At 30.2% G+C, this 26,249-nt stretch overlaps 1 protein-coding gene and 5 non-coding genes across 7 annotated transcripts; all 6 read left to right on the forward strand.

Moving 5' to 3' along the window:
- The first annotated feature begins 275 nt into the window (after positions 1-275).
- On the forward strand, positions 276-21,491 carry LOC126838988 (hrp65 protein-like). 2 transcript variants are annotated; one of them, XM_050573868.1, is made up of 11 exons: positions 277-665; positions 7,353-7,526; positions 7,650-7,865; positions 8,016-8,186; positions 8,250-8,380; positions 8,474-8,769; positions 8,832-9,022; positions 9,549-9,639; positions 9,713-9,723; positions 20,635-20,925; positions 21,302-21,491. In XM_050573868.1, the coding sequence occupies exons 1-10, from the start codon at positions 465-467 to the stop codon at positions 20,659-20,661; spliced, it is 1,509 nt and encodes a 502-aa protein (XP_050429825.1). In that variant the 5' UTR covers positions 277-464; the 3' UTR covers positions 20,662-20,925; positions 21,302-21,491. The 2 variants fall into 2 exon arrangements, with proteins under 2 accessions (XP_050429824.1, XP_050429825.1); XM_050573867.1 differs by lacking the exons at positions 20,635-20,925; positions 21,302-21,491 and having other exon boundaries at positions 276-665; positions 9,713-10,155.
- Positions 1,480-1,567, forward strand: LOC126839444 (small nucleolar RNA snR60/Z15/Z230/Z193/J17). The gene has a single exon (XR_007685871.1). It is a non-coding gene; the product is annotated as a small nucleolar RNA snR60/Z15/Z230/Z193/J17 (small nucleolar RNA).
- LOC126839443 (small nucleolar RNA snR60/Z15/Z230/Z193/J17) lies at positions 1,909-1,998 on the forward strand. The gene has a single exon (XR_007685870.1). It is a non-coding gene; the product is annotated as a small nucleolar RNA snR60/Z15/Z230/Z193/J17 (small nucleolar RNA).
- Positions 4,275-4,362, forward strand: LOC126839442 (small nucleolar RNA snR60/Z15/Z230/Z193/J17). The gene has a single exon (XR_007685869.1). It is a non-coding gene; the product is annotated as a small nucleolar RNA snR60/Z15/Z230/Z193/J17 (small nucleolar RNA).
- LOC126839446 (small nucleolar RNA snR60/Z15/Z230/Z193/J17) lies at positions 5,400-5,487 on the forward strand. Its single transcript, XR_007685873.1, has one exon. It is a non-coding gene; the product is annotated as a small nucleolar RNA snR60/Z15/Z230/Z193/J17 (small nucleolar RNA).
- Positions 6,168-6,257, forward strand: LOC126839445 (small nucleolar RNA snR60/Z15/Z230/Z193/J17). The gene has a single exon (XR_007685872.1). It is a non-coding gene; the product is annotated as a small nucleolar RNA snR60/Z15/Z230/Z193/J17 (small nucleolar RNA).
- Positions 21,492-26,249: the final 4,758 nt, after the last annotated feature.

Genomic DNA, 26,249 nt, shown 5'->3' on the forward strand with positions numbered 1-26,249 from the left:
TACTTCATACACACATAATACAACATACTACCTCATGTTTCAATTTTTCTATGTATGCTTTTATTTTTATTCATAAAAAACCTACACAGAAATTTGAAAATTAGTTATGATTTACATTTCATGATAATAACTATGTTGTAAGAAACAGCTTTATCAAAATGTATAAAAAGGTGTGACATGAGTTCTTGCGTTTTTTTAGGTTATCGTTTGGTTACACTGTTCAGAAACGGCGTCTCCTCCCTACTCTTTTCCTAGTAACGGAATATTCGTTCATGAGTCATGACATACTCAAACATTTTCTAGCGGTCGGCCATTTTCTATTCTGCGTCTTTGTCGTCATCGTCTCTCGTTTGACGCTTACGTCTACAATATACATAGTTCTTGTTGTTAGGCATCACGAATTGTCGTATCAAACATTGTGTTTTAACGTTCACTAAGTTAGTCGGTTCCTAAATAAATCTAACATGGCACAAGTTAAAGAAGAGAAGAAAAATGATACGTCATTGAATACGTCTAATAATGTGAATCAGAACACCCCAGCTACAAACCACAAGGTTAAGCCTGAATTTCAGGGTGGTGGTGGTCGCGGTGGAAGAGGAAATCGCTTCCAGCCTTACAGGGGAGGACCTAATCGAGACCAGAAGGGTCCTAGAGATAATAATGCGGTAACTATACATATTTTTAGAGCTGTAATTATAATAAAAAACGAAACGCACCGGTGTATCCAACGGCTGAATTGTTGTGCAGTAAACGTGGAGTTTTACAATTGATAGGTTCGGTTAGAGTTAAAATGACAAATAGGATTTTATACCCCATTCTTAAACTAACTTACATAACTAGAGCATATTTACGCGAGTGTAACAATACACGGCAGCTACGACCGCCGCCGTACCTTACATTTGTCAGCGACCCGAGTGTACATTGCTAAAGTATTTTTAGTTACTATTCATTTTTATTATTATAATATTATCAATTATGAAATATCAATATTGTATAAAACAACAATATAATTTTTTTAAAGCTTTAAATTGGTGAATCCTTAACTATTTAAAACGACTGCCGACTTCTAGAGCCAATTCAATCCTCTTAAGACTCTTCTTTGGATGTGGACTTACATCTCCAAACATCTCCCTAGTGGTAAAAACAGCTAGCCTAAAGGAATAAACTAACCTAGCCTATCACTCTTGAAGCGTCTGCGTCCTAATCTAATTTATTCTTACATCGCAACGCTGGCAGATACAGGGGCAGCCACAGACCCCTGCTGCATATTATTATACACGTGGTATATGCAAATGTCATGAAGCTATAACTTTTAAACTAAGGAATCCGCCTAATTCTGACCTATAAAAAGAGTGCCCGGTAAAGTAAAATTATACCTTATAATATTATATCATGTAAAATACTTAGATTAGCAATCATTTTTAAATAAAATTTAACACATGGTATGAAGAATTTAAATAGATAGTACCTTTTTATTTTTGTTCTATAGTGATGATAACATAGTTCATTTGAATTTATAATGAAAGTTACATATGCAATTGTCTTTCGCTCCTATCTGAATAAACTCGTATAAAAATTATAAAAATTGTGTATACTATAACCCTATCGCCACGCTTTAATACTGTACATTTGTGTATTATTGTGCCAATTTTATTATTTAAAATATTAGGGAATATAAAACATACAGATCCTGTTAGGAAGCACTAAGAACAGTTTCTTAAGTGTGTCGACATATTGGATACAATTTATTTAATACATATATAAGATGTAATAATTACTTATTGTATTCTTACTCTCGCTTATATTACTATTATGATTTGAATCATTACCTGTAGTAACAAATGTAGCGATATTCAGATATTTATTTATAAAATAAATAAATATTTACTTTAGATTTTACTTAGTGTGTAATTGCTGTAATGATGATAACATAGTTCATTTGAATTAATAATGAAAGTTATATATGCAATTGTCTTTCGCTCCTATCTGAAGAAACTTTATAGAAATTAAAAAAAAAATAAAGTATTATAACAACGCTTTAATACTTAAGATATTTGTAGATATTGTTACGTTAATTTTTTTCTTATTAAAATATTAAGACAACAAAACGTAGTTTTCGGCTTAGAAAGCACCCAAAATCATTTTTAGAGTGTATATATTGGATACAGTTAATTAATATTTATAATTGTCTATTAAATAATAATATGTTCTAATTAATATTCAAGTAAAAATACTCTTAGTGAGTAGATAAACAGTAAAACATATAATGCACAACCCTAACGCCACACTTTAATACTATATAATTTGGTATTATTGTGCCAATTTTGTTCATTGAAATATTTGGGAATATTAAATATAAAAATACTTTTAGGAAGCATTAAGAATTGTTTCTTAAATGTGTCGACATATTGGATACAGTTTATTTAATACTTAAATGTTAAACAAAAGTTTTATTTACTACATAATTATTAATGATGAGAAGTTTATCAAATAGGTCTGATTATCATTGATGACAATATTTTTATCACCACCCACCTCTGAAATCATATAATATCTTTATTATAATAATAATCAAAGTTATAAAATCTTGGTTAAAAAAAAAAAAAAAAATTACCATTCATTTACCTATTGCTTATAATGATGATTTTTATGTATACCACCAAGATCTTTGATATTTAATGATACCAAATTCATTCAATCTGATAAAAGCGCAAAGTTTTCATAAAGTAAAATAGTTTTTTTTTTTGTATTATTGTCATTAGGTTTATACTCTAATGTAGCTCTAATTTAATCTGGAGGCCAGATTAAATTTTAAAAAAATCCATGACAAATTCTTACTTGTTGCTAACCTATTCCTGTACTTTTTCTTATCATTTTGTACGTGTTATCTTTGTTATAAAATATAAAATACTCAATATTAAAATTATGAAATGAGAGTGTATTTTTATTTTCAACAAAGAATACTTATAACATAAATACAAAGTAATTAAATGCAAGTTTATACATTGTCATAAATATTTAAAAAAAATGTTCTTCTATTGTTACCATATTTTTTTGTGTACTGTGGATGTAATTCTACAAAACTAGTAACGTCCTGGATTTTTCGAGGATAAATGGTCATCCTACCCTAATAAAATGTTGCAACTTTTACTTATAAAACTTGACACTTACCTCAGCTAAGCAGATCTGTTGTTTTATAGTAAATGTTTATTCAACACTTTCTAAATTATGATGAGGAGTTTATCAAATTGGTCTGATAATTATTGACGACATTTATTTTATCACCACCCACCTCTGAAAGTAAACAAATCCCTGTAATGAAAAATATTAACTGCTGAGTAATGATGATATTTACGAATACCACCAAGATCTTTGATACTAAATGATATTAAATTCATTCAATCTGATGAAGCATTTACTATAACCATATGAATTTATTGTGAAAGAGAAAAATTTATTTTTATTAATTATGTTGTTATCTTAATATGTTATATTAAATATTTGATATCTATATTGCTATTAAGTGAAAAAACATGATATCTATCTATATTACGTTTAATTTGTTAATAATCATGTTCTTTGACAAAAACATACTAAATTTGAGTTTTTATGATAGTGAGCAATATTTTAATGTATTTTGCTCTTATATGAAACATGAGTTAAGTTTAAAAGCAAATTTAACTATAGAGCTATCTTCTATAACATGAACACTTTTAAACATTTAAATTAACCTAAAAGTTAATTTTAAAACCATTAAATTTTTGACATCATATGTGTTTTAGTCTTATAAAATAGTAATTTTGAAATCATACAATTTATTGGAAGAGTATAATCTTATATTTATTCCATTGAATAAAATATTAGAAAAAGTATTATACAAGAAAGCATGATAATATTGTAATTCTTAATATTAGTTAAAATTAAATATATATTATGTTTTCTTACTAATGATGTTAATTTAATCTAATTATCTTGAACAAGGTGATGACAATTATTTTATCACCACCCACCACTGAAGTAGAAAACAAAGTATTTACCATTTTTAAATAAATCATGTGGCTAGTAGACTAGTCATTTAATAGTGATACATTTTTTTCATGTTTTTATGAGATGTTATCATAGTTCATTTGCAATATTTAACAAAGTTAATGAAAATTTATTTGACTAGACTGCTATTTAAAACAAGAGTTTTTGTGGTTAAGCATATTGATAAATGAAAACGAATAACATTAAACTCAAGATAATGAAAAATTTTAATTGTACCTATTGATTTTTGTTCTATAATGATGATAACATAGTTCATTTGAATTAATAATGAAAGTTACATATGCAATTGTCTTTCGCTCCTATCTGAATAAACTTGTATAGAAATTAAAAAAATGTGTATACTATAACCCTATCGCCACGCTCTAATACTGTATATTTGTGTATTATTGTGCCAATTTTATTAATTGAAATATTAGGGAATATAAAACATAAAAATCCTGTTAGGAAGCACTAAGAACAGTTTCTTATGTGTGTCGACAAATTGGATACAGCTTATTAATTAATACTTAATAATTTAACTTGGTTTAAAAATGTCAATGTGGGGTCCAATTAATATTAATAAAAAATTACTTATTCTTGTATATTATGTTGAAAAAAAAAAAGAACTTGGTAAAATATTTGTAACACAACCCTAACGCCACGCTTTAATACAATTTATTTTAGTATTATTGTGCCAATTTTATTAATTGAAATAATAGGGGAAATAAAATTTTAAAATCCACTTAGGAAGCACTAAGAATAGTTTCTTAAGTGTGTCGACATATTGGATACAATTTATTTAATACATAACTCTTAAGCAAATATTTATCACTTTTTTATGATGAGAATTGTCTAACATATTAGTCTGAAAATTATTGAAGACAATTGTTTTATCACCACCCACCTCTGAAATAGTTACTCATTATATAGTTTCACTTGGTAGGTATTCGATTAAAATTAAATAATTCTTTTTAAAAACAATTAATTAATCAAAATATTTGTTTTTATAACTTGTATACATGTAGTGACAGATATACAATTTTAGAATTTACACAAAAAAAGAATTTGGTAAAATATATCAAATATAACCCTAACGCCACGCTTTAATACAATTTATTTTAGTATTATTGTGCCAATTTTATTAATTGAAATAATAGGGGAAATACAATTTTAAAATCCACTTAGGAAGCACTAAGAATAGTTTCTTAAGTGTGTCGACATATTGGATACAATTTATTTAATACTCAATGTATTCTTACACTCCATTATTTTAATATTTTGATTTGAAATGTTACCTGTAGTAATAATAGTAGCAGATATTCAGATATTTATAAAATAAATAAATATTCACATTAGAATTTACTTATTGTGTAATTGCTGTAATGATGATAACATAGTTCATTTGAATTAATAATGAAAGTTACATATGCAATTGTCTTTCGCTCCTATCTGAATAAACTTGTATAAAATTATAAAAATTGTGTATACTATAACCCTATCGCCACGCTTTAATACTGTATATTTGTGTATTATTGTGCCAATTTTATTAATTGAAATATTAGGGAATATAAAACATAAAAATCCTGTTAGGAAGCACTAAGAACAGTTTCTTAAGTGTGTCGACAAATTGGATACAGCTTATTAATTAATACTTAATAATTTAACTTGGTTTAAAAATGTCAATGTGGGGTATAATTAATATTAATGAAAACTTACTTATTCTTGCATATTATGTTGAAGAAAGAAAGAACTTGGTAAAATATTTGTAACACAACCCTAACGCCACGCTTTAATACAATTTATTTTAGTATTATTGTGCCAATTTTATTAATTGAAATAATAGGGGAAATAAAATTTTAAAATCCACTTAGGAAGCACTAAGAATAGTTTCTTAAGTGTGTCGACATATTGGATACAATTTATTTAACACATTAATAGGATGCAATAGTTACTCACTAGTATTCTTACACTCACTCATTTTACTTAACACTTTATTTTGATTTCAAACGTTACCTATAGTAACATTGGTAGCGGATATTTAGGGTTTATTTATATATATATATTTATTATTTTATTTATACATATATATTATATTATTTATATTTATAAATACATATTCACTTTAGAATTTACATATTGTGTAATTGCTGCAATGATGATAACATAGTTCATTTGAATTAATAATGAAAGTTATATATGCAATTGTCTTTCGCTCCTATCTGAAGAAATTAAAAAAATAATAAAGTATTATAACAACACTAATACTTAAGATATTTGTATTATTACGTTAAAATTTTCTAATTCAAATATTAAGATTTACAAAAATTTTTAATACTTATAATGATGAGAAGTTTATCAAATTGGTCTGATTATCATTGATGACAATTGTTTTATCACCACCCACCTCTGAAGTCAACTAATATATTTATTATAATAATAAAGGGTCATAAAATATTTGTAATTTTATAGTTTTTAAATATTTATTGTTATCATTCCTTTTACTGCTTCAAAATGATGATATTCATGAATACCACCAAGATCTTTGATACTTCATGATATCAAATTCATTCAATCTGACAAGAGCGTAAAATGGTTTTGGTGAAATTGATAAAAAGTATAATATTATTAATATGTTTAACTAACATATTATTTACCTAGTAATATTTAATTTATTTTGGAAATGTTAATGTGGGATTCAACTACTATTTTTAACAATATGTTTCAGAAAAGCAAGAAATAGGTAGATAAATAATATATGAATTGCAACCCCATCGCCACGCTTTAATACTGTATATTTGTGTATTATTGTGCCAATTTAATTAATTGAAATAATAGGGAACATCAAATTTAAAAATCTTTTTAGGAAGCACTAAGAATAATTTCTTAAGTGTGTCGACATATTGGATACAATTTATTTAATACATAAAAGGATGTAATAATTACTTATTGTATTCTTACACTCGCTTATTTTACTATTTTGATTTGAATCATTACCTGTAGTAACAAAAGTAGCGATATTCAGATAGTTATTTATAAAATAAATAAATATTTAAATAATCTGGAAGTTACCAAATTATAATAATTTGAGTATGGTAATGAATCAATCTGGTTGTTTTAGATGAACGAAAAAGAAAATCGATTATATGTACAGTAGTCTCCTAAAAAAATATGTTTACGCTTTATATATGTTTTGTTTGCTTTATTTTTTTTTTCTTTGTTTTAGTAAAAACTTGGGTCATATTAATTTTTGTTATTCACATCATTAACTGTATATAAATACTGTGTTGTAATTCAACTTTATTTAATTTTTTTTTTTTTTTATATAGCCTAGAGGAGACTTCCGTAATGATGTTCATGGAAATAATAACCAAGATAATGAAATTATGAATAGGGGTAATCGTAACCCTAATGAAAGTGGAAGAGGTAGACGTGGCGGTGGTAGTGGCTTCAGAGGAGGCCCACCACCAAACCGTGATGGCGATAGATCCAATAGAGCTGATGTAAGTTTGAACTAGGATTTTATTTTATTTTATTTTACAAAAACACAATATAGTATTAAAATAGTTATCAGCGTATATTATGTAAATAACTGTAATGTGTACATGTTTTATTATTTTTGTTAGAACATGTGGAATGAAAAACTGATGCAAATTATGGGGCCCACTCATGAACTTCCAGTTAATGATAATAAAGAAAGAAAATTTTTAAGCCAGTGCCGTCTGTATATTGGAAATTTAGTGGAATGTAGCGAAGAAGAATTAGCAGAAATGTTCAAACCTTATGGAGAGGTTTCAGAAAATTTCTTGAATAAAGAGAAAATGTTTGCGTTTGTTCGCTTGGTAATTATATGTAAAATCTGTAATAATAGTTTTTCCTGAGAAATAACATCTTTAAATTATTTAATTTAATCTTCATAGTTAACTCACGTTTTAATAAACTAGAGATTGTCATAATAAATGAAATTTGCTAGTAATAATTTTTTTTAACAGGATTACCGTGCAAATGCTGAAAAAGCTAAAAGAGAACTTGATGGACAAATGCGCAAAGGTCGTATGTTGAAAATTCGTTTTGCTCCCATTGCTGCTGCTATTAAAGTTAAGAATTTAACGCCATTTGTTTCCAATGAGCTTTTGGAATACGCATTTTCAATATTTGGAGAAGTAAGTGTTCTAATAAAATTTCTATTTCAAATCAAAAATGTATTTTTCTTTATTGTTTTTTAGATTGAGCGATGCCAAATCATGGTTGATGAAAGAGGCAATTCAACTGGTGAAGGAATTGTTGAATTTTCTCGAAAAAATGCTGCTGCTGCTGCATTAAGACGTTGTTCAGAAGGCTGCTTCTTTTTAACAAGGTATGCAGTGTAGACTAATTAGTTCTGAGTTACAAATTATAGAACCGGCATATTAAATTTGTTATGTATAATCTATTAATTTTTCTATTTTAGTTCTTTGAAGCCTTGTATTGTTGAGCCATATGAATTTGTTGATACTTCTGATGGCTTGCCTGATAAATTACTTCCAAAAAAAACGCTTGAATTCAAAAAACAAAGAGAAGCAGGACCTAGATTTGCTGATCCAAGTTCTTTCGAGTATGAATTTGGTACTCGTTGGAAACAATTATCAGAGTTGTACAAACAAAAAGAAGACGCTTTGAAACGTGAAATGAAATTAGAAGAAGAAAAATTAGAAGCTCAAATGGAATATGCACGTTATGAACATGAAACTGAAATGTTACGAGAACGTAATGCATACTGTTAAAAATGTTTCCTAAACATGAGTTTTAATATAAGTTTATTAATTTAGAATTGCGTCAGCGTGAAATGGATCGGGAACGCCAAAAGTTGGAATGGGAAATGAAAGAACGTCAAGCTGAAGATCAAAGGCTACGAGAAGGAGACATGTTTAGGAGGCAAACCGATGATCTTGCTATGAGAATTCATCATCAGGATGAAGAATTGAGGAGACGTCAACAAGATAATTCTGCTTTTATGCAAGTAAGATAATACAAGGGTTTAATTATTTGATAATTTATGTTTGTATTGTAGTAACACTTGTCTATCCCACTCTTCAGTCCTAAAATGCTGTCTGTGGAAACTACACTATTTATTTATGAGGAGGATATAAGGGGGGTATTTTTTTTAAGTTAAACTCAACATTAACTTTGCATACTCTAATATTAGCGTTGCAATGAAAAATCATTATTAGTATTTACTATTTCATAATTCTTTTCCAACCTTTATAACGCAGTTTTCTTGAGAAAGTCCAAGTACAAGTTTGTAAAATTAAAGATTAAGACTAAAATTGGTACTGGTCATTTATTTCATTTTAAAATAATTAGAAATTTAACTATAGGATATAAGAGTTAATTTTAAATGCCAAATTGTGCTCTAGTTTACTTGGTTACTGTGAAAAGCTAGTTTTTTTTTTCGGCGACCTCTTTAAATGAAGTAGATCTTATTGAAATAAAAGATATTTAAAGTATTTTTCACATTATATATATTTTTTTTTTTTATTACTAAGGACCACAGAGGAGGACCAGGCAAACCAGGATTTGATGGACCGCCTGCACCTGTCGAAGGCATGTCTGTTCGTGAACTAGAAGCTATGACTGGTAATGATTCGATTAACTGTTAATTTTTATTAATAACATTTAAATTAATTTTTACCTTTTTTGTTTTTTACAGCACAAGGAATGGTAATGTACCAATTATTAATTTCTATTCCCATATATTTAATAGTTAGACATATTTTAAAAATATTGGAAGGTGTATATTTAAAGAGGGGCCAAAGTAGATGTAGATCTCTAATGGCATATATGATTTACTCAATTTAAAAAATACTTAACGTGAACAAAGTTCAGTTAAAGCACCAAAGTGAAAGCGTATATATCGAAAAATATGATTTTGGTAAATTTCATGGACCAATCAAAGTCCACTAAATATCAGTGTTGATTCATTGAGTCTAAGTGAAAGTTTATGCAATTGTCTTAAGGACATCTCTGCTCTTTAAGAAAAATTTATTAATAAACAACTATAATATATCCCTTGTTGATAAAAATATCACAATTTAAAACACAAAGATAGAAAATAGTATTGACTTGATTAAAAACTTTATTAAAACTAGAATACCTCACAAAAGAGTTATTTTAAATAACCAAATTCTAAGTTGAAATTTCAATTTCAAGACATCTCTTAGAATTAGAGATATCATTTGTTATTCAAATGATAATATATTATTATTTAAATACTGAACTGATTTTCATAAGTTTCTAGAACTTAACTTCCTCTAAAAACTTAAGGGAGTAAATTTATAGTATGAATGTAATTGTAAACAAATATTTTCAGTTAAGTTGTATTTTGTTACAATATAAAATGAAAAGCATTATTATTTGTAATTTCATTATTTCTGGATAAGCTATGTATTATATATATACAAATCAATATTATTCTTATTACAAGTATATAAGTATTGTCATTTGGTGTCACCAAAACTGAACTTTTTACTGTATCTTCTTAAAAGTTTTCATACAATTTCAAAAAGTTAGAATTTTTTAACAGGAAGGTTTAATTCTGGTATTATTACTATCATTTATAATATAAGGAGTTATGTATAACTGTTAAATAATGAATGAAAACAAACTAAACTAATAAAACTTTTTTTTAATAAAAATATGAAGCTATAAATAAAAAAATTACCTAATTTTTTTAAATTATTTATGAGTTGTGACAAAATTATTTGTAATTCATTTTGTTTCTTTTTATTCGGTTTTTATTATTCTATTAGGCAAATTATTTATTATTGTTGGTTATTTATTTAAAAAAGGGAGTTATTATTTGACGAAAACATATGATTCGATAAATTATTTAATATTCGATTTCGTCCAATACTATTCGACATTCAATGTTGTTTATTTGTAGATCTATTTTTTTTTTAATCCCTACGTTTACATCGTGCTAATAAAATATAAATGAAACATTTTATACCAACATAAAGTTTTAAACACCATACCAAGAATACAGTTATAGCAATATTTTCAATACTATATAGTTTATAGTTACTATTCAATAATATTTTGAATAATTTACTTTTGTTTAATAGAAATGCTTTATTCTTTATTATTATTTATGATTTACTACAGTAAAACGACCAACTGACAAATTAATCTGTGCCAATTAAGTAAAACAACTGTCAATATATTATATTGGTTATCAATTGCTATTATTGTCTTTACTCGCTGCACATGACTAGTCGCACAGGTCTCGTCCCGCAACCTCACCATAGTTGTGCACTGTCTTTGGATAGCGGTGGTATTTTTTTGTAAACCAATAAGCCAGCCTATGAATTTTGATCGCTGATCTGTTGATGTTGTTAATGCGTGGCGAGTATAGATAGTATTGGGCATTAATTTCAGCATTAAAATTTTGAACACATTAATGAATGTGTGTTGTATAATATCGGTGATTTTAAAAGATACAGATAGTAGTACTATACAGCGACAAACTATGCAGATCTATTGCTGTTGTTATGTATAGCACCTCATATCTGTATTTTAAAATCAATGGTCATATGCGTGTTTCATAATAAATCGATAAGAGTCTAAAAATTAACCAAGTCATGGTGTTTACATTTTTGGATACGTAACTGATAAAATTAGCGCGTTAAAATATTATTTCTGCATGTAATGTAGTTAATCAGAATTTCGAAGAAAAATTAGGAAATATTATAAATTGTTAGGCAATATAAGTCATTTTTAGTGCATTGGTGTCCACTTCAGACTTTTTTTGTTGGTTATTATGAAATTATTAATACATGAATTATTACACAACATGTAATAGCTATGCTTAAACTGGTGAGGTATAACAATCCTGATATATACGTATGGTAAAAAAAAATTATCCATTTCATGTATATTTGTTTAATGTCTACGTTATCACTTATCAGTAACTCAACCAGTGACTTCAGAAAAAAACTTCTACTTGAAAAACTCATATTTTTTAATTTTATATATTTTTATTTTAATTAGGTAATTTAATTGTTACTTGACTAATTCCCTTTGAATGCGTTGATTGATTTGATAACTGATAGGATTCAACGCCGTTTGTGGAAACTTTTGTACGTGACAATCAAGGAGTATTGCCGCCGCCAGGCCTTTTCGACAATGGCCCTAGAGGAGACAGGGGCGGAAGGTGGGGTCCTGACAGACGTAATGGCCAGGACCGTAGAAGATTTTAATCTGACTAAAAAAAAAGTACATAACAAAAACGCGTAAAAAAAAAAATGGGATACATCTGAAGATAGAACAACGTCTATTAGTTGCCTTCATAATTACATTTTTTTTTCTATAATGCAGTTGACTATTAGCGTTTTCCATCTTAACACTAAACAATTATTATTAAATGATAACTTATTATGCAGACCCATCCATTGTAACCTAGGTCAATGTTTATTGATTAAGAGGATATCATATTTTTTGGGAACGATTATTTTTAATAGAAATACTCCCAACATCTCTAGACTACTTATTTACGTTTTTGCACTTCACCCTAGAGTTTTCTTAAGGCGTGTTTTGTGGAAAACGCTATAAATTAACTAATTACAATATTTGACATTACATCCAAAAGAGTTATATTTTATCTCATTTATTGTATACCGAATTTGTTTCATACAAAAATCAAGCCGATTAAACAATTTTTTTCTTTATTTTTGATACTTAGTTTCTCTAATTATTCATTTACGGTATTTGGTTATTATTATTATTATTTTTTTTTTTTATAATATTTTATACACATTTTGATATAAATATTGGTAGTAATTATTAAACGTAGTTTGTACTTTTCTTTTATTTTAAGTGTCGACAGTGTTTTTGAATACGTCATGTTCATGGTCACGTATATCGTGTATATTTTCATAATTTTCTATACAAGCTAGAAATAACAATTAAATTTTATTATATTTAGTTTTGCAATACTTTGTTGACATTAAGTTGCTAGCGATCTCCAGGAGACCATGATAGCGACTATATTTATAATTTTTTTGTTGGTACTTGAAAGTAAAATTTTTCTGTATTTTAATGAAATATTTGTCAGCGTTTTAAGTAACAACTGAATGATTGCAACCAAAATCCCGTATTATTATTGTGTGTAGACGTAGGCTCCATGAGACCGCCAGTAACCTCTGGTTGCAATACAAGTATTATTATATTGTATTATATCGTGTATGTGTGTTGTATGAAGTTCCCTGAATTTTCGTTGCTAATGCAATTTTAGCATTTAGCCCAAATGCGTGACTATAGTTTTATTACATAAAACCTTCATGTATTTATACATTTTCTTAGAAATATATATAAAGTACACCTTAATTATATAATAATTAGGTAGGTTAAGTATATTAAGATCATTCATGTATGTTAATTTAAACGCCTAGAATGTAGATAGTGCGGACGAAAAATTATATTTTACACTTATTTACTATTTAGAATGTTTACAAGGGAAGGGGGTTGGTATCCACAAAAAAACCCCATTTTATTAACGCGTGAGTTTAATTAGTGTACATTTTTTTTTGTTTTTTAAAGTATTTGTTTTACATAATAGTACAAAAGCTAGTCTATGCAAATCTTATTTTTTTTATATATTAAGTGTACTAAGGGGAAACGGGATGGAATTTTTTTTTTTTAATTTGAAGAACAATATACGTTTAAAAACGTATATTGTCGTAGCGGTACTTCATCAAATTTTATGACACGAAAATCCCCATTTAAAAAAAAAAATACTTCTAAATTTCCCCTGTAGTCTTTATATTATTTTATTACTAGAAACTAATTAGATTTATATTCATTTATTAAAAAATTAAACGCAATTTATTTTGAAACTACTATTTACACATTGTTTGCATAGATTGTTTTTGACTAAAAGTAATTATTTATTAATCAATAAATAATAAGTAATTTCATATTTTACAATATAAAGTTGTATTACAAAAAATGAGCCATAATGAGATTTTTTTATTTGGTGTCGAATGTTTGAATATACTAGTATGATGAATAAACTAATTTATAAATGTATAACTGTTGCATATTGATTTGAAACACAATTTGATGTGTAATTCTAGAATTTTTATGGTATTTGTTCCTCAATTAATTTTTATTTTGACTTGTGAAAAGGCGTTAAAAGAATATGATACATTCAATTTATAAATTTCATTATTTTTGATAAATGAGTGATCTGTAGAAATTATAATATTTGATTTTTAATGCGCATTTGATGAAAAAAGCTTTACTTAGATAGTTTTCTAAGTATATATTTGCAATCGGTAGTATAACTTTAACTGACATACAAAATTATTTTGAATTTATAATGGTTTTTCATTTTTGTTAAGTTTTTGCTATCTTAAAGTGAAATAATTTGTTATAATAAGCAAACTGGAACTGTTGGAAGCAATAAATAATAATACAAATTTGTTCGGTTCAAACATTTTGCGGTACAATTTATCGGTACCTTTATTTGTGCATTTTGATATGAGAGTATTTTTTTAACGATCGTTGAAGTAGTAACTTCGGCACAGATATTGAAGCAAAAGATGTACAAAATTCTACAAACGGGGATTACATCCATATTTATTGTACTGTTAAACTTGTTTATAACGCCATTGAAAGGTTTAGCAAAGAATTTTAGCTGGTATGGTAGTTGCTCAATAATAATATTCTTATGATAATTACAAATCTAAAAATATTTGTTACGCTAATATATAATAATTAAGTATATTATATTCAACATACGTTAGAAAAAAGTGAATTACTGAATTATCAATTTCTTTTAAGACACTATTAGACTAGTTCGTTGATGCATTATTGCCTTCAAATGTCGGCTGTACACAGCAATTGTATTACATTTTAATCGTTGTCCTTATAATCTATTTCGTCTGTATTATAAAATGGATTAATGTTTTCCAATTTTCGGAAACCACCAAAGAAGTGTGAAAACTAATATACTTTTGACGCAAAATAAATAAAACGAATTATCAGAATGTAATCAACAAAAAACTAAAACGTGTAAACAATAAAACAAAATTAAATAAGTCAATCAAATGAGTTGACAAAGAGTGATTGTGAGCTTAGCCAATTCTATCGTCGATTCATAAAATAATGAATACCTACTGTGATTACTAGTTACTACAGCAGAATATGACTATAGTTAAAACAGTACACTTACATTGATTTTATATCCTAAAATCAATATCATTAGTTTGTGATTGCTCCAGGAGAAGAAACCATCGGGGTAGGTATTTCTTTCTTCCCTTAATCCTTACCTCTCTTTTAAACGCCGTTTCGAAATTATTATCTTTATCTCTTATTCTTCCTTTTCGTTCATCAAGTATTTCCTTGGTTATATAATATGTATATATTATAGTGTACGGAAACTGCGAAGAGCTTGTATGCAATTGAGGACACCGAAAATTCGACATAATATTTTCTGTTAATTTTATTGATGGAAGATACCTTATAACTTTTTTTTATGAAGGTATGTTGACGAAAAACTGCGATATGTATACTACAAATAAATGTAATGGAAAAAAAATATTAAAACCTGGCAATTTTCATAACGGCAAGATAACGCTTCAATGTGGTTTCAGGTTAATGTCCATTATGTTACGTACTGAATATTTCTAATACTTAAAACTTCATTCTCTTCACCTTATTCTTTGCAAATTGGGTCGGGCAGCTAAATCATCCACATATCTCTGGGTCTAACATCCACCCAATTCTTTGGTCTGTGCCCTTCTGCACTGATCTCTCTCTTAGCCGATTTGCTATTTTATACACCTTTCTTCTTCAGTCATGCCCTTGACGCTTTACGAAAAGTGCCTGGTTTAATTATTATGTTAAATTATAATATTTGTTAAATGTTTTTTATTTTTCAGCAGAAATATATACACAGACTCGGTACAGTTTAAATAATTGTAGCGACTTCTCGTGTGTAATTCTGACACACGAACTGATGTCGTTACTAATCAATACAGCCATTGGTTTTAAAATGTACTATGAGTAGACAATGCTCGTTTGTTGATGATTTGATACTAATTTTTGAATTTTGTATAAGTTACGTGACGAGTCCATGTCAAATAACGTTCAAAACTAATTTGTATTTTGTCAATAGGCATTACAGTCGTTTTGCCTCATATGCGTAACTAGAGAACACTTGGGGTGGAAAAGTAGCTCTCATAAAGATTCAATAAAATTTCAACTACTTTTTTGAACTCGTAAAAAAAAGGGTTTGTGCTTAGAGCCATTCCCCTATGTAAAGCCGTTGTTACGTCTATGATAGCCTAGCAAGGATAATTAATATTGAAGTTCTAACATAATTTAATACCGATTCTAGTAAGAATTCAAGCTAGAACGTCTTGTATTTTATTTAGATTCTGGTGACATCATGAATTATGAATCATTATGTTCTTAATTTTAATTAACAGTTTCTATGTATATAATTTAATTATACCTAATAAACACCGTCTCTTATCCTTCAGATCTTGCTCATTAATAACGGTGCGTTATATGTAATTTGCAATGATCTGCTGGCGCGGTTTTTATTGAATAGTAAATGTAACATCCTCTTTGGAAGAAAAATATTGCCATAATTAGCATTGCTATAAGTAGGTAAGAAAAAATGTCCTCTATTAACACAAATTTTGATATAATGTAAAACTAGAATGCGCTTCATAGAACTACGCTTTCATTTGGTCTCCAGGACCTAAAAATGATTGTAATGGAAAAATAAAAATAAATGCGTGTAGTTTATATACACTTGATATTTCCATGCAACATTATTTAATTAACGGCTTTGCTTTAATGAGTGAAAAATATATAAATTTAATGTAATTTAAAATGATGTACCTATTGTGTGTTTTGTAAAGTGTATGTATACCGAAAGTGTTAATTTCATAAGCTGAGTACTAACCTAATTCGGGTTTTAAAACATTTAAATTATTAAAGGTTATTGCGTTCCATATAGTGTTGGTTACAGAGCTAAAGGGTCTAAAAGCTACACGGCTAAAGGTATTTTTATTGTTATGGGAAATTTAAAAAAAATTCTACACGTCCATTTCATAGTGACTGAAATGTACAACATATTAGAGTTGTGTTTTGTTAAGAATATATAATTTTAAAATGAAAAACCTTAATATTTTAAGAAAGTTTCTATTTAGCGAAACTTCAATAAACCTAATGTCCGATTTTCCTCTTGTTATTATTACAAGTAGGAAAAAAATAATTCCTTAACACTTAAAATGCTGTTGACGAAACGATTAATTTGTTAAAACAAAATATGGGTCTTTTGCAATAATCTGATTTCTTTTATCGAATTTATATTATTATTAAGTAGATTCTAAATTATCTAAGTGATTGACATAGCGTGATTTTATTATCTTTCGCGGCTAATATTTTTACAGTAAGTAAAACTATAATCCGTCATGTGTATTAAAAAAACATAAAAACATGTGTTTAAACACTTATTTTAAACTATATTTTTATTTAACTAACCAATACGATGATTATAATTTTTATTTTTATTTTATTTAGCGATTGAGTATGTATATTTTACAACTTTCATTTAAGTTTGAGATTTTGTAAACAAGTCATGTGTTTTTACATGTACACTGCCCTGATAAGCAAATGTGTCGTACCTTTAAATAAACCCGATTAAACCAAGTAATATAGTTTTTTACTGGGTTTAATCAGTTTTTTTTACAACGAAAACAAAATTCGACTCAACGGCACTTTAGCTTAGTAGGGCAGAGTACATGTGTCTGTACATAACGTCTTTAGCGTTAAAATTGTTTTCCTCGCATTTCTTATATGGCGAAAGTGAGGTGAAAGAACTTTACTGACGAAGCTATGCCGATGGGTCGTTTAAGAGGGTATATTGTTCTTGCTCGTGAAAAGTTAGTTTTGACGGAAGCCGTGACCCGCTCAGGCGACTAATGGTTTTTAGGTGGTTCGCTGTCAGAACTTCAGCTAGAAAAAATAATTATTTTTTGTACGCAGCGGATAAAAAACAAGGATGAATGAAGGGCACCCCTCGCTTCATCTTTAGCTACAGAATTATAAAATCGTTATGTGCCGTAAATTACATTACGATCGAAACGGAGAAGCGGTGCCCTCTATTAATGCTTTTCTGAAAGTCTTAAGCCCTCTTTTTTAAAAATTTTTTACTATATAGACCACCACAAAAAATAAGTACTTAAGGGGGGAGGGGCGGTCTCTTTACAATGTCTGTCGTTGTCTCGTCGGGTAGTTTATAGGCGTAATAGTTCTCTATTGGATATTGGTCGGATCTAAAATTGATACCAGACACATTGCGGTGGTTATTAGGTTTTTATTATTCAATACTTAATTATATCATCAAGAATAAATTGCGCTTAGTCACTTTTTCCCCATTAATTGTGTTGCGCTGGCTACAAAATGTTCGTCCCTTGTGTCTCTTCGACGCTATATCTATCAAGACCGTGCTCGACCACCCGAGTTTTTACAGTGTGACACAGTATGTACATTACATTCAATATGTATAACGTTAGACTATCGACTAGAGAGAGAGAAAGAGAGAGTCATTCGGTGAAATTATTCCGGGCTTCAACCAGAAAGCTGCAGTGGACATGGAAACTCAACTTCAGGTATGTCATTATCGACGAGTCCACCCACAAGTCGACCCTTTGTATACTTGGCTGTTGCTTGCAAACACCAGAAGAAGTTGTAAGGTACACGCCGACTCCGGTCGGCAAAATCAATAAGTATCATTGTTTTGTCGACGAGAATTGAACCGCAAAAATAGATTTTCCATACGTATTACGGCCAACCGCAGTGGTGCAAAACAAACCATCTTTAAATATTATTATACCGTTTTGCCATCGACTGACCGCTGCTTTGAATTACTCGTGTCTTGGGAAAAGTCGATATCTCACCCGATCTTACTCTATTAGCTAATTACATTATGTTATTCAATTTGATCACAGATCAACAAGTATCGTTCTGCCTACAATATTAAGTGAACTAACACTGCTCATTAAAATCTTAATACTGGAAATGTGATCATTATTTTTCACATTTCTGTGCTCGAACAGTTGGAAAATAAAACCCCAAATACGACTTAAGCGGGTTTTTTTTTTGCTTTAATATGTTTATTATATTTATGTTTTTGTTTAACCCCCCTCTCCCACCAAAAAAAAAAACAAATTCTCGATTTTTCTAGGATACATGAACCCCTTTTGAGTGCCTTAACTGTCAATGTGTACAGTTGTCGGCAAGTCTTGGTTAAACAAAATTATACGATTGCTTACGATAATGCATGCCAATTCACTATTTTGTCCTAAAATGTATTCCTACCGTGGAAAATTCACAATTTTCAAAACGTTTCTATAAAGTTTAGGTTTTGTTTTTACTTTATTTTGAAAAATGTTATACCCAACTCCAAATGTCATAAATAATAAGAATGTTGTAACATATATTCGTTAAGCAGATATGAACTGACTTGAATTAACTAACCTACAGCCATGTTTTCTTTGATGGGAACATTAGGTCTAATTACTGGCGTTATTCTTGATAGGTCGTAAGCGCTGTGCCTGATTAATTATTCGCTTCTGTCCACTGCCTTACAACTCGATTACTACAAATTCAATGCCAACAAATTGTATTAAATGAGAATATAAATTTAACCTGCAATATCATATTATAATGCACATCATTCTCGTGATGTGAACACTGGTGACCGATAAAAAATAATCTGTCATCTTTAATAACTAATTTTAGTCATACGATTATTATTAAGGAATGTATAACTTGTAATAGAATAATGGTAAAATGATAAGAGCTGTATTTTCGAATTTATTACTTTCAAACAAAACTTCCGTGGCCAAAATTAACCATCAGTGGTCATATAATATGTTAAAATCATTTTTGTTTTTCGAACTTGCATTATAGAAACGTAGTTGTGTATTAAATACCATTATTTTGGCTGGTAGACTACGTATACATATTACCGTTTGGCGGTGGCGTCTTATCTATATTTTAAATACATGTATTCCGTACGCAATCGTATATTTTCCCAATACCGAATTTATTACAAAAACCATTTATTGTTTGTGGGGGGAATTTCTCGGGACGGGTCAGATGTACAGAAATATATGTAGTAACTAAACGGAAACTAAGTATGTTATTTAGACATTTTTTCAAAAACATTTACATGAGCTAATAACATTAATAATATGTTAGGTGGGCGACCCAAGCGTGTTGTAAACGATTTTAATTCTATTGGCCGACGACGATTCGTGGTTTAAGGGCATTTGTGATACACGGCTATTTTTCAAACTTATATATATATATATAAATTAGTCACGCGATACGATTTATTGCTGCCGATATTGTGCAGGGGAATAAACAAAACAGAACTCGAAAAATCTAGGTCGATGCCGTTTACCCTTTAAACGCCTTGTGTACTGTGTACATGTTGTAAAACGATTTTTTTTTTAAATACAAGAGGCGACTTTTGTATCCTTTCTGGTTGGCTCCCTGCTTACTCTTTACCAATAACGATTAAAGTTTGTGTTTGATTTTAATTTTCAGGCCCGAATGTGCTCGGTTTATGGTTGAATCGTAAAATGGACGAAGCTGGCAAAAGACGGCGACGCTTATCTAAAAGAAGTAGTAGATGAAATGCCTGTGTTTATTTGCGCTAGACAAGAAGACAGGAGTAAAGTGTTGTGTTGGTTGTACACACGTCGTGTTGCGTCAACGTCGTTTTCTCTCAACACGTTGTGACGGTATTGATTTTCAAAAATACCGCTTTAGCTGCTTCCTCTGCCGTTCAAGTATCGCTGCAGTAGTATAATATGCCATCCAATGCACCATTACAAGGTATTCACTTAATTAAACTAAAAGGATTACAGAACGTCGAAAAACGTTATTTTTCCCCTACCACCCCCCCCCCCCCCTTCTACCATGTAAATAAATATCGCAAACCCGATGGCGCAGAACGAATGTATCTGCTGCACGAAACCCTACTCGTTGTGTGGCAACTGTTATCAACTTTTTATTTACAATTTCATATTAAACCGAGGAGTTCTATTCCTCTTCGCCGAGCCCGTTGTCCCCGCCAGCAGCCATTTAAGGGCGTGCCAAATTTTTCAGCCTTCCAAAATATATTTGGCAACGTTAACCTTTTTAAGACATTTATGGTTTAATACATTATATGACTGGTTGACTTATTTTTTTGTTTTACGTTTTCTTACAGGCGTGTTATTGCGGAAATAAAGCTGCACCGATGAATCTTGGGATCATACCAACTACCTTTCAGACCATTGTTTGCCAGTTAAGAACGTTGGCGACAATACAAATAAATGATCATTAGTGAGACATTTTTTTTTTTTTGAAACAAAATGAAAATGCTCTTAATAAATTTGACATTAGTATGGTACATAAAATATCGACTTTTTTTATCAACCGATCTATCTACCGCTCTCTTTTTCCTCTATTTTGTGTTCCATGATTTACCATCAGTAATTATTACAAATTTTTTTTTTTTTTTAATTAGTCGTTATAACCTTGTAATTAACGACAAGTTAAAAATATGAGTGGACGTCATGAACTTATGTTTCCTTCACACACCACTTTTATGCTTGTGACCTCTTAAATAGCGTCATATGACTAATTATTATTCTACAGTTATTACAAAAAAATGCATGTAATACTATCATTCATTGCTTAAAATATATTATAGTTCTGTGTCGGTTTAATTTATGAGATTATTAAACTAAATACGAGTGCAACATTTGATCATTAAGGGAGAGGCCGCTATAATAAATATTTTGTCTCTTCCTTATGAGCTTAAGTATACAAAAGTATCTGAACGCTGTTTGTTTTAAAAGCGTGCCCTGGGGATGTGTTTGCATTGTAGAATAAATGGATTTTAAAGAGTAAAATATTGGACTTCCTTTTTTTTAAATTAAAGTTTTCGATGTTGCTATAGTAATGCAATTAATGTTATCAGATTTAGATGTTTTTGTTAAATTTAAATAGAACTTAACGGGGAGAAAAAGAAATGCGCTTTTAACTTCAGGAGTAGGTATGTTTGTTCGAAAACCCCGTTAAATAGACTTGACCTTAATTCTAAAATAAATATTTTGATAATGTGTCAATAAAGCATAACAAAGTGCGTTAAGTACATACTATAAAGAGATGTAAAAGGAAAATCTTCGACTTTGTACTTCCAACATTTTTTATTTAAGCATTCGATACCTACATACATAGATAGGTAGACCACATATCTAGTGTACTTTATGGTGACTAGGTTAGTAACCATTATGCATAATTATTTTAAAATCAGGACAACACGGACTGGTGAACTATTTTGGCATTAAAAATGTGTAAGCTAACACAGACTATCATAAGCAAAGAAAATAAAATGTTAAGCGTTAATACACATTATTAATACCTTAAAATAGGTAACAATTCAAAACGTAATCTAGTTACGGAAAGAAGTTATTCAAAAACTGGATTTTCAACAATCTCAAGTAAGTTTTTTAATATAAATTTCAGTACCTTTTTAGGATTAAGGTGTACTTTTTATACCTTATAGAAATCTATTTAATACTGTTATAGTTTTCAATAGTATTTAATCATTTACAAAGCATCATCTTTTAAAAGTACCTAGATGGACGACAGACTTATAAATAAAAATGATTAATTTGAGGTTTGGACCCAGCGATGATCTCTGTTATGAAGCATACTTACATAGTTATTATTATTATTCCTACCAAAAGAGGTGAAAAGATAAAAAAATTTTCTTTAATAACTATTTTATTAGTTATTATTTATGACGTTAGTTTTTGAAGAAAATTCTTATTATAACTGAAAGTTGGTAACAACAAAAATATTATTATACATACAATCCAGTACAGTGATGACGGAGAATAATGGGGAGTCTTAAGTTTTGAGTGAAACATGGAGACTTGCGGTCTCAACTTTATACTACTTTCGGCTTATACGTGTTTCAAAAGCTGAAAACTTAAACAATATTTCACTGAGCGGTTTAAGATGTAAAGTCCGGTTAGTATACACAAATACCCTATAGAACTTAATTGTATAACTCATAAGTACCTACGGACGTTGTCGTTTGAACTTCATGAGATTGGGTTGGCTATCACTGTCATATTATATTGTACGAAGTATGAAATATTATTGTTAATTGTACTGTGCCAGCGACGATTCGTTTAAAACCTCCACTCGTTTCGTTAACGATATCTGTTTTAATCGTTGTTTAAGACATGCTGTATGCAATGACCATATTTTCGATAACGCGACTCCGTATTATAACTTTTACAATGCTTTATAACCGTATAGTATTAATTATTATCCGAGTGGGTTGTATTTCATCGGGCGGACGGGCATTACAATTATTTAACCATTACCGGCGCATCGGTTGCTAGCCGTATTACCTAGGTACCTATTGTATAATATACATGTGTGGATACACGTGTGCTTGGTCACGGGCAAAGTACAATTTATAATAATAATAACGATAATAATCATCATCATAATCATAATAAACGAACCCTTTGTTTTACGTTGTTGCCGCTTATAATTTTTTATTTTTCCATGATACAATGTTACGTCCCTCCAATGACATGCAACCAACCCTACGATATTGTCGGTGTACGCTACGACACAATATTGTTATATACCTATGTTATTTAATAATCGACCGAACAGAAATCAATTGTCCAGTTGTTTCCTACCATTTTAGCAAACATGATGTGTGGTACGAAATCGGTAAGTCTCGACACTAGTCACTATGAAAAAACATGTTTAAAATTAATTATTTTGCACGTTTCGTATTTGCGTGTATGCGTGTGTTTGTATTGTGTTTGCACAATGCGAGTTTTGCGCACAAGTGTGTTTCAACACAAACGACAAAAAAAAAAAAATACATACATCATAGTAACATAATAAGACCTAGAATTTTAAAAAAACATTTATCGCTACATTATATGTATGTGTTATGTCGAGTCAAAACTAAGAAAAATACACGCACATTATATTTCACAATGGACGGTGGGCTCCTCGCCACCTGTGCCATTGACAACCGTCACTGTCGGCGTGCGTGCATTGTTTCTGATCCGTTTTCTGTGTAAAAAAAAATGTATACATACGTATTCGCATTAACGCGTATTAGATATTACATGAACGTTGGCAAATTTTCATCTCGATTCGGCTAGCACACAGTCAGTCTATAAAGACCTGTGCCGTGTGCGATAGCCAAACGACCCGTTTTCCTACGGCGGTACCGTTGTGTGCGATACTACAAGCACCAGCTGTAACGTTTTCGACTCTACAACGTGAACATTCGTACCGGATTTTACAACACGGAATATGTGCGTGTAACGTTTGTTTTGTTCAGGGAAAAGACAATACGCGGGGGTACAAGTAAACGAGGGTTATTTATCTGTTCAATACACAATAATAATAATAACAGTCGTCGAACGACCGTCAAATTGGGTCGCGACTCTTGCGATCGTGTAAACAAGCCAAAAAAGGCCTTACCCAAACAACCGTAGCCGAACGTTATGGTTCGGCTAATATTACAATTCAGTACAGGTATGTCCGCAACAGCAATAAGACGGCGCCTGTCCAAAGCGCTTGGGTCGAGGGAGAAAGAAATGTGTACATAACACCAAAAAAAAAACCGACGTCGTTTTTACCTACAAACGCCGCATACCGTACGAATCGATCGGTCTGTCTGCCTTAACTGCCCTCGCTTTATATTTGTATTCAGATGACGTTGTGCAAACATAAAAGACCGACCCTTAATACAATGATAAAATAAAAAAGGAGAGATTTCTATGGAACCAAATAAAGTATTATTTCCCTCGTGACATTCATTATTTTACAATGTACTTTCAAACGAACGGTATGGTGCTAACTTATTTTATTTCTGTAGCAAAATGTGTTTCGTGAGAACTGATCGTTTCCATAGGTCAAGGCGTTCCGATTAATACACATAAGCGGACCATTAAATAGTATTTCATAATTGTACAGCACAAAATAATTACTTTTGTGAAATTGTAATTGTTCTTATTAAAATAATATTGTCACAAGCGGCGGTTGATTTCTGTGTATTCGTTTGACCTTTTTCTCCCTCGTTTGTCAGATACTCCCTTAAATATTTTACCCTTGCGAACGATTTGTTCTTTATACGCGTTACCTAGGTCTTGTTTTTTTCTACTTTGATTTTTTTTAATAAACCTAATGGTCGAATAATCGGTTTTCGTCGTGTACATGCGTTGTGGATGCTAACTAAAAAACGTGATTTATTGACGATGGTAGGCGAATTGTTGTCGTGTTTCGCTATTGTATTTTACGATAATGCACGTTAACGCTACAACGACGATCATAACATGATCTATTATATTACTACTATCATTTATTATAATAAACGACTAGCTATTTACTAACACTAAATTAGAGATGTGCTGTCGCCGTCGTCACGACGTCGCGCACGTTGTAAATGACGGTCAAGGAGATAATATTACACCTAACAACAAATACGGTAATTATACAGAGTTCAGGAGCAGACTCGAGTGTAATAATATTATTACGAACTCGTATACCTACTTACGTGGGCTATACTAGGAAAGAGAGGAACAGTGGTAGGAGATTAAAATATGTGGCGTTATGCTAAGATATTTTACACGAAATTGCCACCGGTTATAAGGGCGGTGGCAACGGCGGGGCGTTTTGGACGGCTGCGTGTGTGCGCAAGAGGGGAGACTGCCGGCAAAGCCACCGCTGTCGCCGAGGGGGTTAATCGATGTCGAAGGGCATGGGAAAAATTCAGGCGCTTTCACTGGTGCGCAGGGCGGCTCAAGTGTACATATATATATATATATATATGATATACGCTTGGAGATAGGGAAAAAGAAGGGTAGGTGTGTACAGTGGTCGCAGTGACCCGAACGGACGCTCGGTCCCGGCAGTAGAGAGCGCCCTTAGCGGTGCTATCGATTTTCAACTGTACCGTCGTCGGCGCTGCCGCCATCGCGACCCCCGGGGAAAACCCTGCCTTCTCCCACAAAGGAACTCTAAATTAAAATTCAGCCCCGTTCCATTTTACGCACACACGCACAACGTCCTTACTCGTATAGCCTGTCCGCCGCGTCCTTGGTTTTCTGCTAAAACGTTTT

The sequence above is a fragment of the Adelges cooleyi genome, unplaced genomic scaffold, assembly GCF_023614345.1.
Source record: "Adelges cooleyi isolate 19-005CV unplaced genomic scaffold, UGA_ACOO_1.1 ACOO_flye_CR_arks_rails_tigmint_CR_PRNA_30, whole genome shotgun sequence".
NCBI classification, from domain to species: Eukaryota; Metazoa; Arthropoda; class Insecta; order Hemiptera; family Adelgidae; genus Adelges; species Adelges cooleyi.